Source organism: Saccopteryx leptura, chromosome 3 (assembly GCF_036850995.1).
Source record: "Saccopteryx leptura isolate mSacLep1 chromosome 3, mSacLep1_pri_phased_curated, whole genome shotgun sequence".
NCBI classification, from domain to species: Eukaryota; Metazoa; Chordata; class Mammalia; order Chiroptera; family Emballonuridae; genus Saccopteryx; species Saccopteryx leptura.
Window position 1 is genome coordinate 345,726,736 of NC_089505.1, and position 13,869 is coordinate 345,740,604.

The 13,869-nt window shown below is 41.0% G+C and overlaps 1 protein-coding gene across 1 annotated transcript; it reads right to left on the bottom strand.

Moving 5' to 3' along the window:
• Nucleotides 1-318: 318 nt before the first annotated feature.
• On the bottom strand, nucleotides 319-3,906 carry TMEM74 (transmembrane protein 74). Its single transcript, XM_066372490.1, has 2 exons — nucleotides 3,811-3,906; nucleotides 319-1,585 (listed from the first exon to the last, which is right to left on the bottom strand). Exon 2 carries the CDS (start codon nucleotides 1,425-1,427, stop codon nucleotides 528-530), a length of 900 nt encoding a protein of 299 aa, XP_066228587.1. The 5' UTR covers nucleotides 1,428-1,585; nucleotides 3,811-3,906; the 3' UTR covers nucleotides 319-527.
• Between the last annotated feature and the right edge of the window lie 9,963 nt (nucleotides 3,907-13,869).

Consider the following 13,869-nt stretch of genomic DNA (forward strand, 5'->3'; position numbering starts at 1 on the left):
ATTCAAACTCAAAACCCTATAGTTTAGTGTGTAGCCAAATTATAGAAAGAAAAATAATTAGCAAGCAAATGGATAAGAAGCTTTGAGAATTAAATATAAGCCTTATTATGGTTAGTGTTTAAGTTATATTTCATTAAACAGATGCCTGTCATTGATCTGGGTGTGGAAACTTCGAGGGTCCAACGATCAGTATTCTATATCTTGTAAAAGAAATCACTTGCACAGTGAGCCATTAGAAATATTTTCCTATACAAGTAGAAGCTGATGGCCATTACAGATTAATTAGTCTCAGCTCTTGAGAAGGTCAGGTGAAGCTGGTTGTGGTTTCTTAATGCAGTGGACATGGCTTTACTTCTAAATAAAAAATACATGGAGAACAAAAACACTCACAGGCTGCCTGTTTGGGAAATATTTTTCTTGCCAGGCAAACAAACAGCACTGTTAATTTAAGAAATGTGGTTTGTTTTTGTTTGTGTGTTTGTTTCATATAAAATGCCAAGGCAGACTCAAGAAGTTCACAACCAGCATTAACCCTGTACAACGAGTGCATCTTCTTCTACCAAGGACAGTTCCAGGGTGTTTTCATTACTGCTGGTTTTCCTCCTGAAGCTGAAAGAACCATAGAGTTTTGCGGGCTCTTCGGAAGAGGCAAACCTATTGCGATGATACAGCTCCCCCTTCCACATAGACATCATTAGCAAACAGGACAGGACGACCCCCCCGAGAGTAAGCAGGCAGAGCCCGGCAATCACACACCGGTCCAGATGCGCCCCCAGCCTTGCGCTCTCTCTCTCTAGGCGTTCCATCTCCCGGGCCGCCACGCTGTTGGGGTCCACAGTCACTTCCCGTGGGACAATATAAGAGATGATCACCAGCAAGATGCCAGTGACCAAGAATAAGATGGCGCTGATAAAACCGTAATCTACTGACTTCCCTGAAGACGTGGTTTCCGAACTTGTATCATCTTCATCGTCAGATATCAAAGAGATGGCAGCCTCGTGGGACCATTCATTTGGATTTCCCCAACCAAGGTCTCCCAGGTGATTCCTCCCTTTTGCTGAAGGGGAGCTCTGGTCCCTCTGCTCCAAGTTAACATTCTCATCCACGTAGGTAAAAGATGTTTCTAGTTCGTGGTTGCAGCAATCGCAGACTTTCCGTTCTGCTATTTGGTTGTTCCCTGAGTTGAGAGGTCCTGGTGGGAAGGAGTCGGGCTGAATAACACTGTCTTGTGGAGAGGAGGAGGGGGATACCAGAGACCCTTCCATCTCAGCTGCTCTTGGTCTGGATGTCCAGTGTCTCTGGCAGCAGAAAGTACCTTTGGTGGCTGCTGCTTCCGCCGGGTCGGCAGGAGGCGCTCCTGCACTCCAGTCCACAGCATCGCACACAGCTGCCTGGCTGCCCTTCCTAGCGAGGTACTGGAGCTCCATCGGTGGCGCTACTCAGACATCCCCCAGCAACTCCCAGAGATTGTGCTGGTAGCAACACAGAAAAGAACCCAACTAAGGCTGCACCACCAGGAGAGCTGCTTCGGAGGCTGCCATCTCCTTTGCAGCCACAGTGTTGACACTTCAACCTCGGGGCCCTCCTAAAAGGGGTAAGAGAAAGAAGAGTGTCAAGATCGTGTGACAAGGGCAAATCCTCTGACTTATCACAGGGATTCACACTAGGAAAGGTAGGTCAGGGCAGAAAAAGAGTGCACAGGAGGTAGCGGTGTCTCTGAAGAAGGCATTGCCGTCACCAAGCCAAATTTATCCAAGGATTCACACATTTCTGTGACAGGATCCCTCAATGAGAAGGCACGTTTCCTGTTTAGAGACACAAATGAGAAAGGCAGGGACACTTTTTTTTTTCTTTTTTTTTTCTTTAGCAGAACTGGTGATTTTCTAGAGAACCTGGAGAAGCACAGACTTCTCAACAATTCAGTTAAATTATGTGTTTACACTCTCCTTTGTTCAGAACAGATTCTAATACAGATTAGCCTTGGAGTATCACCGTGGGTGAAAGAATATGTTACTATCAGTTGGGCTCTATTGGAGCTGGGGCTCAGCATTTTGACTGGGTAGCTAGACAGCGTGTGAAAGATGGCAGGCTTAATCAGCCACCTGCCTAACCTTTATAGTGCACACATCCCATGCCACGCAAGTCTGTATTTACTAGGTTCTATGCTTGTTCATTGTGCTTCCATTCCTAGCCTATCCCCTTGCTGCTACACGAGAGCAGCGTGTTCTGGACCCAGAAGTATGTAGACAACATGTCTCATTATGCGATCTCTGCAAATACTGTGCCCCAACCAACACTCTCTCTCTCTCTCTCTCTCTCTCTCTCTCTCTCTCTCTCTCTCTCACACACACACACACACACACACACACACACCTGCCTGCTTCAGAGTGCACAGGATACTGATCATCCAAAGTTTTACAAACCCAATGTAGAAGTAAACTGACCATAAACAACAAACCATAAACCCACAAGTTCAGGGCAGGCAAATAGCTGAAAAGCTATTTCCAAGGTTACCTTTGGAACTTTGTATCCATGATACTTCTTCAGCCTCAGCACAGCCAGGGACTGTTCCGGAATAGAACTTTAAAGTTGAACAGAAAATCATCTGTCTCTCTTTCTCTGCCTCTGACATCTTTTTGAGGAATAAACATTCACTTTCCACGACCACCAAGTACAGAGGTTTCAAACGGGGCCCCTTTGATTTTGATTCCAAGTCCAGGGTAGCAACGAATTTAACCCATAGCTTGAGGGTTTATTATGATTCAAAATCCATAGCTCCAAGAACTCATAACCCACACAGCAGTACAGGTGAGGCTCACCTGAGCTCAACCTGGCAACTCAAACTCTGGGAGAGGGAATGAATCTACATGTTTTCTGCTATACATTCATTAGGTTTTTTGTTTGTTTGTTTTGTTTTTTAACCCACTTTCCTCCTATTATTGGAGTCTATCTGTAGCTAAAACAAACAAAAATACACCAAGTGCAGGAAGACCGCAACTGAACCAGAGCTTTCTCTTAGCAAGTGGACAGATTCCCTACTGCTGTGAACGAACGAAGCGATAGCAACGGGTCTGATGACTGAAACGAGAAAAGAAATCATCTCGCAGGTCCTTCACACACCAGGCGCTCTGATTAACCTTTGTTACAATTAACTGATCACGCTGGATTACTTTGGATAAAATTGGCAAAGTCCCTTAGAAGACTGCCAATTTATAACAAAGAGGAGGAGAAATCTCGACACAATTCCCTGGTCCTACGTTTATCTTCTCTTCAAAGAGGGATTGCGCTTGTTCCATCGCGTTAAACTAGCTAGCTGCACAGTGGATTGCCTTTGCAGCTCTGTGATCCGGGGCTTCCACCCTGGATGGAGAACAGACAATCCCAGGGGACCAACTAAAGGCTCTTTCCTTCCGCGCCCCCTCTCTCTTCTCTGCGGTTTGTTCAAAAGCGCACTTGATGCAACTGCACCTCAGAGCTAGGTGACAGCACTTTTCCTCGTCCGTCTGCCACCAGTTAAGAGCATGAATATCCGCACTGGAACTACCGACACGGGCGAGGCTGGTCTGGGGAGGGCGACCGCGGGATCCAGCCAGCGCTGTGCGGTGACAGCGCGCCGCGAGCACGGGGCAGCGGTCCTTCCGCTGGATCAGTCACTCCATTCCGGGTGCCCTCCGCGCCCTCCGAGGACCCTGAGGCTGGGCAAGTACCCCGGGTCGAGAGTGGGGACGCGCTCCCCAGCTCCGCCAGGCTCCCGGGGTCTCTCCCTCGCGCCAGCGCCTCTTCCCCGCTCACTCTCCGCCACTCACCTACCTGCCTTGGCCACCCAGTGAGGCTGGAGGGGCGCGCTAGTCTCCGCAGGGCTCCTCGGGAAAGTCCGCGATCACCACCGTGGCACTTGTAGCCGCCGCACGCCGCTGAGCTCCGCGCGGTGGGCAGCGCCCGCTGTGCCGGCTGGGCGGGGCGGGGCGGGGCGCTCCCTGTTGCTGAGCATCCCGGGAGATGTAGTCCGGGGGCGGGGTGGGGGCTCCCTGCCTCCCTGCCTCCCTGCCTCCCTGCCTCCCTGCCTCCCTGCCTCCCTGCCTCCTTCGGTCTGTTCTCTCTCCCCCCTGCTCCCTTCTGCCCTTCCCTATACCTCCGTATTTCTGTCGCAATTTAGAAGAAAGCGCTGGCTCCTAAGCTCGAGGTGGGGTCCCCCAGCCTCAGGTGTAGCCACAGGATCACTGGAGAAGGAGTGTATGTTTTAGTTCTGTTGGCCAGGCAATGAGCTTATTTTGTCTCATTTAATACTCCGAAATATTTGATGTAGGTTATATTCATCTTCATTTCACAGGTGAGGGAAAAGGCTGAGAAGAATTAAGTGCCTCATCCAAGGTTACAAAGACAATAAATGCTAGCTAACAAACTGTACCCAGGAGTCTGCTCCTAAAGTCATTGTCTTGCCCACAAAATCAAGAGAAATGTGGCCCTTGAGAATAAGAGATTGTCCTGTTCACCTACGCATCCTTCCTGCAGACTGTCTGGTATCTTTGGAATTATGAGCAATAACGGTTCAAAATAACAACTGACATAAAAATCATTTACTACCAGACTCTCCTAATCACTGTAGAAACAGGTATCCCCTGCTTTTTGAGAGTCGGCTGAAAGCCACCTCGATTTTTATGAAACCTACCCTAGCACTTGTTTTCACTAATTGAAAGAAATCTGGAGAGGAGTTTGACTTTTATGAAAAAAGACTAAAAGCCAGGATAGTGGCCGGCATTTGTTTGCAGAGAGCTGTTAGAGGGATAATATGCACTGTTCAGTGAAACAGCACTGTACACACATCATGTCTGCTCTACATAGGTTATGTATTTATCATATCATCCCTTTTACTATGTTAGTATTGTTTTAGGTTTTATGTTTTATTTGGTATGATTTAGTAGGTTATTTCAGGGTCTAGACCACTCAAAATTTTTCTCATGTAAATTAATGGTAATCAACTGCCATTTCAGTTTACCAAGTTTTCATGGGAACACTGTACTTTTGGAAAGCAGGGGGGTGTGTTCGTGGGATTCTGTATATTAATGCATTTAATGGTCACAATTAATTTTAGAATCCAGTAAAACTTCTCAGTTTTACAGAAGAAAAAAACTGAGTTATAAGAAATCTGAGCAGTTTGCCCAAAGTCATACAGCTGGTACTCAGCAGAGAAGGGACATGTACCACAGAAGCTTCTAAGTCTTATGCAAATTGAATGCATAGAAAAAAAGATGAAAGACAAGAAAAAAAAGTGTTAGAAATAAAGGAAATCTGGAGGTTAAAGCTACCGAGATGCGACTCTCAGGATAGGACAGAGTAGCTTCTTCCTGTCATCAACCTCCTTCTAACCAGAGTGGGCTGCAGCAGCCAAAGGAAGCATGTGGTTTGTGGAGCAGCGCCAAGTTTTAAGCATCTCCTTTGGGGTGATTCTGGGATTGTTGATTGCTTTCATGTAAGGGGAGCAAAAGAAGAATTATATTTATGACATTTTGCTGTTCGTGAGTGGCTTACATAAATTCTGTGGTTGCTTGCTTTCAAGTGATAGATCAATCTGCTATGATGATGATGATTTTGTTGATTTTCCTTTATATTGATAGAATCCGTAGTCTCATAGTTCCAGAGACTTCACAATCCAGTCCTTCTAAAACCTTTTTTTTTCCTGTGACCCTTTTTGCAAAAGTTAGGCTCATTTGTTGATAAACATGACGTGTGTATTATGGTTCTTTTCCTTTGCTCATTACACTGTTCTCCAGTGTGAACATCCTTCCTCCATTTCCCTGTTCTCTCCACCTTTCAAGGACTATCTCATCAAGCCACACTTACAGAGAGATACAGTTTGTTCTTAGTCTTACACATTTAAAAGGGAACAATAAAGACACCACCTGGTGTCTAGAAGGAGCAGATGAGAAGTTGCAGAAACTTGAACTCACATTTGACAAGGAGATGCTGAAGGGACTTCAGATACATAGCCAAAGGAGAAGACTTAGAGGAAAACAAAAACTAGCTCTAAGTAATTTGAAGTTTCTAAAATAGAAAAGAAATTCAATGTTATAATTAAAAATGGTAAAAGCTGAGCCAATGACAACAATAGTATTTTATTAGACCCAATTGTTATCATCTTTAATTCTTACACCACTCTATAAGGAATCCAGTATCACTGTGCCCATGCCCATTTTACAATGTAGAGGTTGAGGATTAAAATGCTGTCATCTCCTTCCCAAAGTATAAGAACTAATAACTAGCACAGCCAAGATTCAAACTTGGATCTGTCTGATTACAGAACCTGGATCTCTTTACTGAGCCGTACTTTACTATCTTTTCACAGCTCTTGTGAATAATAAACTCGAGAGGTTTCTCATGGTCACAGTCCTGGTGTTGTGGCTACTTCAGGTCTGGCAGGAAGGTTCAGACGGCCAAGGGAATAAATAAGCTCACAGATCCGTGATACACAGATCCGTAGGCCCCAAGGAAGACCAACACAAGAAGGCTTTGGACAGCACTATCAGATATAATAAGGAGGCTAATTTGAGGCTGAGTATAAGAAAGAAGTTCTTATACTTCTTATATTTCAAGTTCTCATAGTTATAGTTCTGGATAGCACTATTAGATTTAATAAGGAGGTTAATTTGGGGTTGAACATAAGAAAGAAATCCAAGTTTCCTCTATAAGAACTTGAAATAAGATGTCTCATGAAAGTGAATTCTTTACCACTGTAGAGAGAGAAAAAAAGAGAAGAGCTTGTATATTTATTAGTGATGTCATAGAAGGAATTCATCCTGGACCAGACCTTTGTAGTGTCCCTGCTGTTGTACCTCTTTCATGAAGCCCTTGTTCTCCAAGCCAGCCCTCAAAGATTTTGCCTCTGATCAACTTGGTTAGAACTTGTCAGCACTAATTATATATAATATATATAATATGTATATATATAATATATATATAATCAGCCACCTGTCACCTTCTTGTTACTTTATTTGAAAGTCTAGGTGATTACTGCATATTGTTTAATTTCTCACTAGGAGTCTAAATGTCTAATGGCAATTGTATGCTCCTTAAAATCAGTATCCATATATTAAATATCTTATTACCTCCTGTACTGCAGACTGTCTGGTATTGATACCTGTACACACATCATGTCTGCTCTACGTAGGTTGTATATTATCATATCACCCTTTTTACTATGTTACTATTATTTTAGGTTTTAGGTTTTATTTGGTATGATTTGCCTCTGATCAACAACAGCAGAACGTGCAATGTTTCTATTGAATGGAGTGAGAGAAATGACAAGATTGAACTGAGTCTAGAGACGACTATTTATCCATGTTATTCTCTCTCATTTCCTATTTCTATTTAAAGCACACTTGACTGTCTACATATTCTTGAGCTTTAAAAAATATCAACTCAGTGCCAACATCCTACAAACTAGCCTTCAAAATCCCATAGAAAGAGAATAAGTGTGGGTTGACTGAGCTTTTGAAAGGAAAAGCTCTGAAAAAATATTACCTGCTGAAATAACTTCTCTCTCTCCTAGAAGTCCCCAACTCAAACCTTCCTCAAAATTAGACTCTAAGGCCTTTCCAAGAGCCTTTCTTGTTCAACATGCCCATCATATCCCTCTCCCAGTTGGCATTCTAATGGTATAGCACACTTCTTGTGCACCGTTATTTTACATCTATGGAAGTATTCCATGTATGCTTTATGCTGCATTCTGTGTGGTCTCTCTTCTCGGATAAAATTTAAGCTGCTTGAAAACCAATAGATTTTTTCTGTAACTTTAAAACTACACACGGGCCCTGGCTGGTTGGCTCAGCGGTAGAGCGTCGGCCTAGCGTGCGGAGGACCCGGGTTCGATTCCCGGCCAGGGCACACGGGAGAGGCGCCCATTTGCTTCTCCACCCCTCCGCCGCGCTTTCCTCTCTGTCTCTCTCTTCCCCTCCCGCAGCCGAGGCTCCATTGGAGCAAGGATGGCCCGGGCGCTGGGGATGGCTCCTTGGCCTCTGCCCCAGGTGCTAGAGTGGCTCTGGTCGCAACATGGCAACGCCCAGGATGGGCAGAGCATCGCCCCCTGGTGGGCGTGCCGGGTGGATCCCGGTCGGGCGCATGCGGGAGTCTGTCTGACTGTCTCTCCCTGTTTCCAGCTTCAGAAAAATGAAAAAAAAAAAAAAAACTACACACGGGCATGAAACACTAAAACACATGGGCAACAGTGGTTCCTCATTCTATGCTCACAAAATGATTGACACTAGTGCAATGATGATATTCAAGTCTAACTAATGATTTTGATCTTTCTTATGTCTCATATTTTTCTGTTATATTCTGTGAGAGATGGGAGGAACAATCATGATTACATTAAGTTAATCAATGGAAAAATAGATTCTGAGAAGTAAGTTTATTGTGTGAATCAAGGGACTTTCAGCAGTCAGTCTCTTAAAATGATGACTGAAGATGCTTTCCTGTTTTCTGTCTTCAGCATAATAATAAGTACTGATTGTAAAAAGTGGATTATAAATAGGAGAGGCTAGGTTCTAGGGAGATAAGAAAATCATACTTAGAAAAAATAAATAAAATCATTTTTAAAATTGGCTGTCATATGATAGAAATAGCAAAAGTAATATGGCTTATGTTGTGCCTCAAGTTAGCTATTCTAAATGATGGAGAACATAAAAATAACAAAAATTTAGAGTAAAGCAGATCTCATTTACTGTCACATTTTTAGGGACAAAAAATTGTATTAGATTTAAAAGTTTTCTTTAAATAATGATTATACACTTGAAAGCTGTGTGGTTTTGTGAATCTGTCTCATCCAAATAAATTCAATAAACAAACAAACAAATAAAGCTTACAGTGGCCAGAAAGGCATTGTTATTTAAATAAATAAAGTGGCTGAGTGGCTGCCTGACCAGGTAGTGATGCAGCGGATAGAACGTTAACCTGGGACACTGAGGACCCAGGTTCAAACCTCTGAGGCTTGAGTGTGAGGTCACTGACTTGAACATGGGATCATAGACAAGACCCCATGGTCACTAGCTTTAGCCCAAAGGTCGCTGGCTTGAAACCCAAGGTTGCCTGCTTAAGGAAGGGGTCACTGGTTCAGGTGGAGCCCCCCAAGTCAAGGCACATATGAGAAAGAAATCAGTGAACAGATAAGGTGCGCAACTATGAGTTGATGCTTCTCATCTCTCTCCCTTCTTGCCTGTCTCTCTCTCTCTCTCTCTCTCTCTCTCTCAAAAATAATTAAATAAATAAATAAATAAATAAATAAATAAATAAATAAGTGGCTGGATAAAGATAATAAAGGTGAGGGAAGAATGTTGCCAAATTGAGAGCAAGTGGTTTTTCTTAATGTATCCCCTAACTGCTTTACCTGATTTTTGTCTTGAGTGAATTCAGATATCAATATATGTCAAATCTCCTTATTTTATTCAAAAACTCAAAATATTTAAAATTTAATTTAAAATACTTTTAATCTGTATGTGTCAAAGAGAACAAAATTATAAGAAACATTGATTTCCAGTAATAGCAGACTAGATGATTTATACCAAATATGTATTTCTTACTACAAATCAAAATATCACAGATGGGAAGAAGCAAAAAGAGAAAGGATGGCTAAATATTTTTCTGTGCAAAATGGATTTTCAGGTTCCCTAAATTCTTGAAATACACACGCATACACACACACACACACACACACACACACACACACACACATTTCAAAATAGATTCTGGTGGGTTTTTTTGGTTTGTTTGTATTTTGTTTGTTTTAGTTTTGGTTTGATTTCAGTTCTTTCTTTTAATGCTTTAGAAAAATATTACCTTGTATAACCAATGTATTTTGTAAAATCACCAGTGGGGTTGAAGGCAGTACCCTGTGCTTGAACACATTAATACCCTTTTCAACAAAAAAGTATGGACATTTACACTAGTTTGGATTTAAAAAGGAGTGTTAGTAGCCTTTCATGAGTTCAGAGTAGGTTTTGCCACAAAATGAGCTTACTACATAATGAAAACTTTTTAGTTTTAAGAGTTTATTGGGTTTCAGAATCATGTAAGCAGTTGTTGCCCTAAATAACCCTTGCTTTTACCTCCCCACCAGACCCTCCTGGTCTTGATGGGGCTCAGTCATGTCTCTCTGGTCAAATGTTGTGTCACTGACTCGCACTATTTTGTTAAATTAAATCACTAGCTTAGCTGAGATTCAAGGGATGGGAAAATTGACTCTACTTCTTGATTTGAAGACCTACAAAGTGACATTGATAAGGATGTGGAGTGCTTATGACCATTTATGCAACCGAGCTCCCATAATCATAAAATGCTGAGTCTGAATGTAAAATGGGAATGGGTGGAGAACCATCTAAATCCAGTCACATATTCATTGTGCAACTCACCAATATCAATTTCCCACCATTCTCTTCTGTAACCATAACTGAATTCCCCCCCCCCCCCCATGTAACCATCTTTCTCTATTGTGCAGCAACTTTGTGGTTTGGGGGAAATTGACTCTACCCTTTGCTCAAGGACTCAAATCAAGAAGTCTAATCATATTCCCTTAGGCTACAGAAATTGGGTAAGGGAAAAGAAGGAACCAGTCCTAAGCCAATTCAAACATGGCAGGCACTCCTTTAGCCACAATTGGCGCAAACGTAGTCCAATCAAGGTAGAGTGCAAACTTCTGGTCAATGGTTGAGGAGGTAGGAAGCATTTCTTCCCTGTTTCTATCAATACTTAGAATCACAAGGTAACTTAGCCTGAAAATAAGGCCTACACACTGGAGGAGGGAAGAGGCTAAAGAATCACAAACAGAATGAAAGTCAGGGTGAAACTGAGCTGAATTTCCTCTCACCTTTGAGCTACTTGATAACTTGAGTCAAAAAATTGCCAGATTGAGTTGAGTTTTCTGATATCTATGAAAGCATCCAAATGTGACATATTTTCATGCATTTTCCATCTCATTAGTCTCCTTGAGGTAGATTTCACATTTAATTTATTTCTGAATCCCAGCTTTGAAAGTAGTGCCTATCTCATCATAGGTGTAAAATAAGTTTTTTGTTAAGGACCCTATATAATCTGAAACCTGCTGTTAAATAGTTCTCCAGTATAAATAAAGCACAAACAATATCTATAAATAAGGAGACAGAGGCAGCAGACCCCAACTCATGGAGCTCATTCATAATTATAAGTGAATATATATCAATTGATAAATGAAGATCTTCAAACTAAAATCTATCATTCCATGTCATTTTTGCTACAATTAAAGCTAAAACAAAAAGTTACAAATAATTGCTTTTTTAAAAAAAACAAAACTAAAAGCATACACACACACACACACACACACACACACACACACAGCCAATGTCTCTAACCCTGAGAAACAAATTATTCCAGAAAAGGCAATTTAATACTTTTTTAAATGATAAATGGGTTCTAGAGTAAGAATAAGAAAAGGAAAATAAACAAGGGAGGAATTGAAGAACAAGTTCATCGTGCAATATCATGAACATGGCAGTTCTACAAACAGCGTTTTTATCTTGTAGAAGTATAAGCAAACTGAGCCTCATTCCCTAAGTCCTTATTAACATTTTGATTTCAGTGTGCCCAGGAAAAAGGAATCTGGTTATCTGGCAATGGTTGTTGCAAAAATTAACTAGAATGGATGCTTCAGTGAAATGGAAACCAAATAGCACTGGGCAGTGTTAGTTCTGTGAGGCAGACCAGAGCTCCTACGCAGTGAGAATCCTGTCTTTCTCTTATTGTAATAGGAATTAGAATGTAATGTATGTCTCAGCCTACAAGATAAAACCCATCCTTTTAAAAAATCAAGACAATCAACTTTAAGCAGCAATAGAAATGAAGGCTAAATATTGGGGAAAACACTATAATGAACTGTAAAATATGTAATAAAATTCTGTCACTGTGAAGAATCAATGTCACTGTCACATCTGCTAAGCTATAACATCCATCTATCAAAAATACTTTAGAAATAATTAAGTGGATCCTTACAGTATTATTCTATCTCCCCCTCACTGTGGGGGCAGACTAAGAACATATGACCAAATTTGGTTAACCCAATAGAGTCTTTATTTTTACACATATTTCTTAGAGTCATAACGATGAGAATATTACATGCCTTTCTTCAAGATTTATGAGTAGGATAATAAGAACAGATGCCACCTTCAAATAATACCGAAGAAAATGCAATCTCAAATTTTAAGTGTAAACTTAATCTGTCTATTTGTCTAGCTTCAGTTTTCTTGAATTATGTTGCAGTTTGCACATCACATTTATTGCTTTGCACCTTTAGTGAAATTGATTGAATGTACACTGTGATCGGGCACAATGCTGGATGCTGAGAATTTAAAGACAGAGGGACATATGATTAACATCTCTACTTTCCAGTTTGTCCCAACATAATGCAGGCTAGCTGGTAAAGGAACATTTCCCTTAACTTTACTTCTTTCCTAAAAGTGTAAGAGAAGAACAAACCAGTGTTTTAGCCCACAAGCAGTTGTTCTATTAAATACCTTGGAGCTCACTCAGCTACTCACGAGAGGCCTTAAACATCTCTGGAATTTAACTCAATTGCTCAAACTCAAAATATTTTACATTTCATGACCAGATATGCTTGCTATTATTTCTCTTGTAATTGAGCTGAGAGAATCCAGTCTCTGGAGTGGGTTAGCACTTCTGACAATCCCAAGGGTTTTTCCTGCTATCTCTGCTACCCTCAAAGCAGCTGACTATCAATGGTTTGATTATTGGAATAAGGGTAAATTGGTTTCAAATTAATGCATATTTTTAGATGTTTGTATAAATGAAAATAATGTTATTTTAAAAAGAATCTTATTTTCAGGAGATAAAATAATTTATTTTTGGAAATGCATAATCCAGAAATGTGTGGGTGTCATAGTCATAAATCTCAGACCTGGAATCTCTTCTTTCTCACTCTTACAAAATAAACTGCATGTGAATTTTACAGCTCTGTCTTAAATAACTTAGATGTTGAGGAGCTTCAGTCTTGCTTCAGTGCTCTCACAATCCTCTGCACATTTCTCTGCAATCACATTTACCACATTATTTGTCAGGTTCCATTCCCATCTCCCCCACCAAAATGCTGGTTCTTGCAGAGCTGGGAATATGGTTTGTTCATCTTAAAATCCCCATTGCCTAGCAGAATGTGAAACCAAAAAGTCATAGCATAGTGAATAAGAAAGGAAGGAATATTTGGGGGTGGGGTAAAAGGGAGGTAAGAGGAAGGAAATAAGGAGGAGAGAAATATAGCAATCAATATGTGGGAAAATATTTTAATCATGTGATGGGAGATGGTTAGAAGCTCTCCATCGTAACATCTACTTGGTAAAATCATCATGTTTGTTAAAAGCTTTATATGGTAGATTTGTCAAAGAGGAAAAGAAAACATTATGGGGTAGAAAACCACTTCAAACATGTAGCAGAGTGGGGCTAACTTCAGTAAACTCTTTAAAAATACAAGGAGCCCTGGCTGGGCAGCTCAGTTGGTTAGAGGGTTATCCCAATATGCCAAGGTTGTAGTTTGATTTCCTGAGCAGGGCACATGTGTGAGTGAACCAATGAATGCATAAATAAATGTAACAAGATATCAATGTTTCTCTCTCTCTCTCTTAAATCAATAAACAAAAAGCCTATAATTTTATTAACTAATGTCACCCAAGAAAATCCAATTTTAAAAAAAGAAAATAAAATTTAACTTTCCCCTCATCCTCCCCAAAAAAGTTAAAAAAGAAAACACAAGGGCTCAAAAAAATTTATAAATCTTAAAAATACCACAAAAATAACCATATGTGTTTGAGTTGTTACAACTTAACATCAGCATTTGTACTT

Bases quoted from the DNA above. Each gene is read 5' to 3' on its own strand.
- TMEM74 (XM_066372490.1), bottom strand. From the start codon at position 1,427: ATGGAGCTCCAGTACCTCGCTAGGAAGGGCAGCCAGGCAGCTGTGTGC.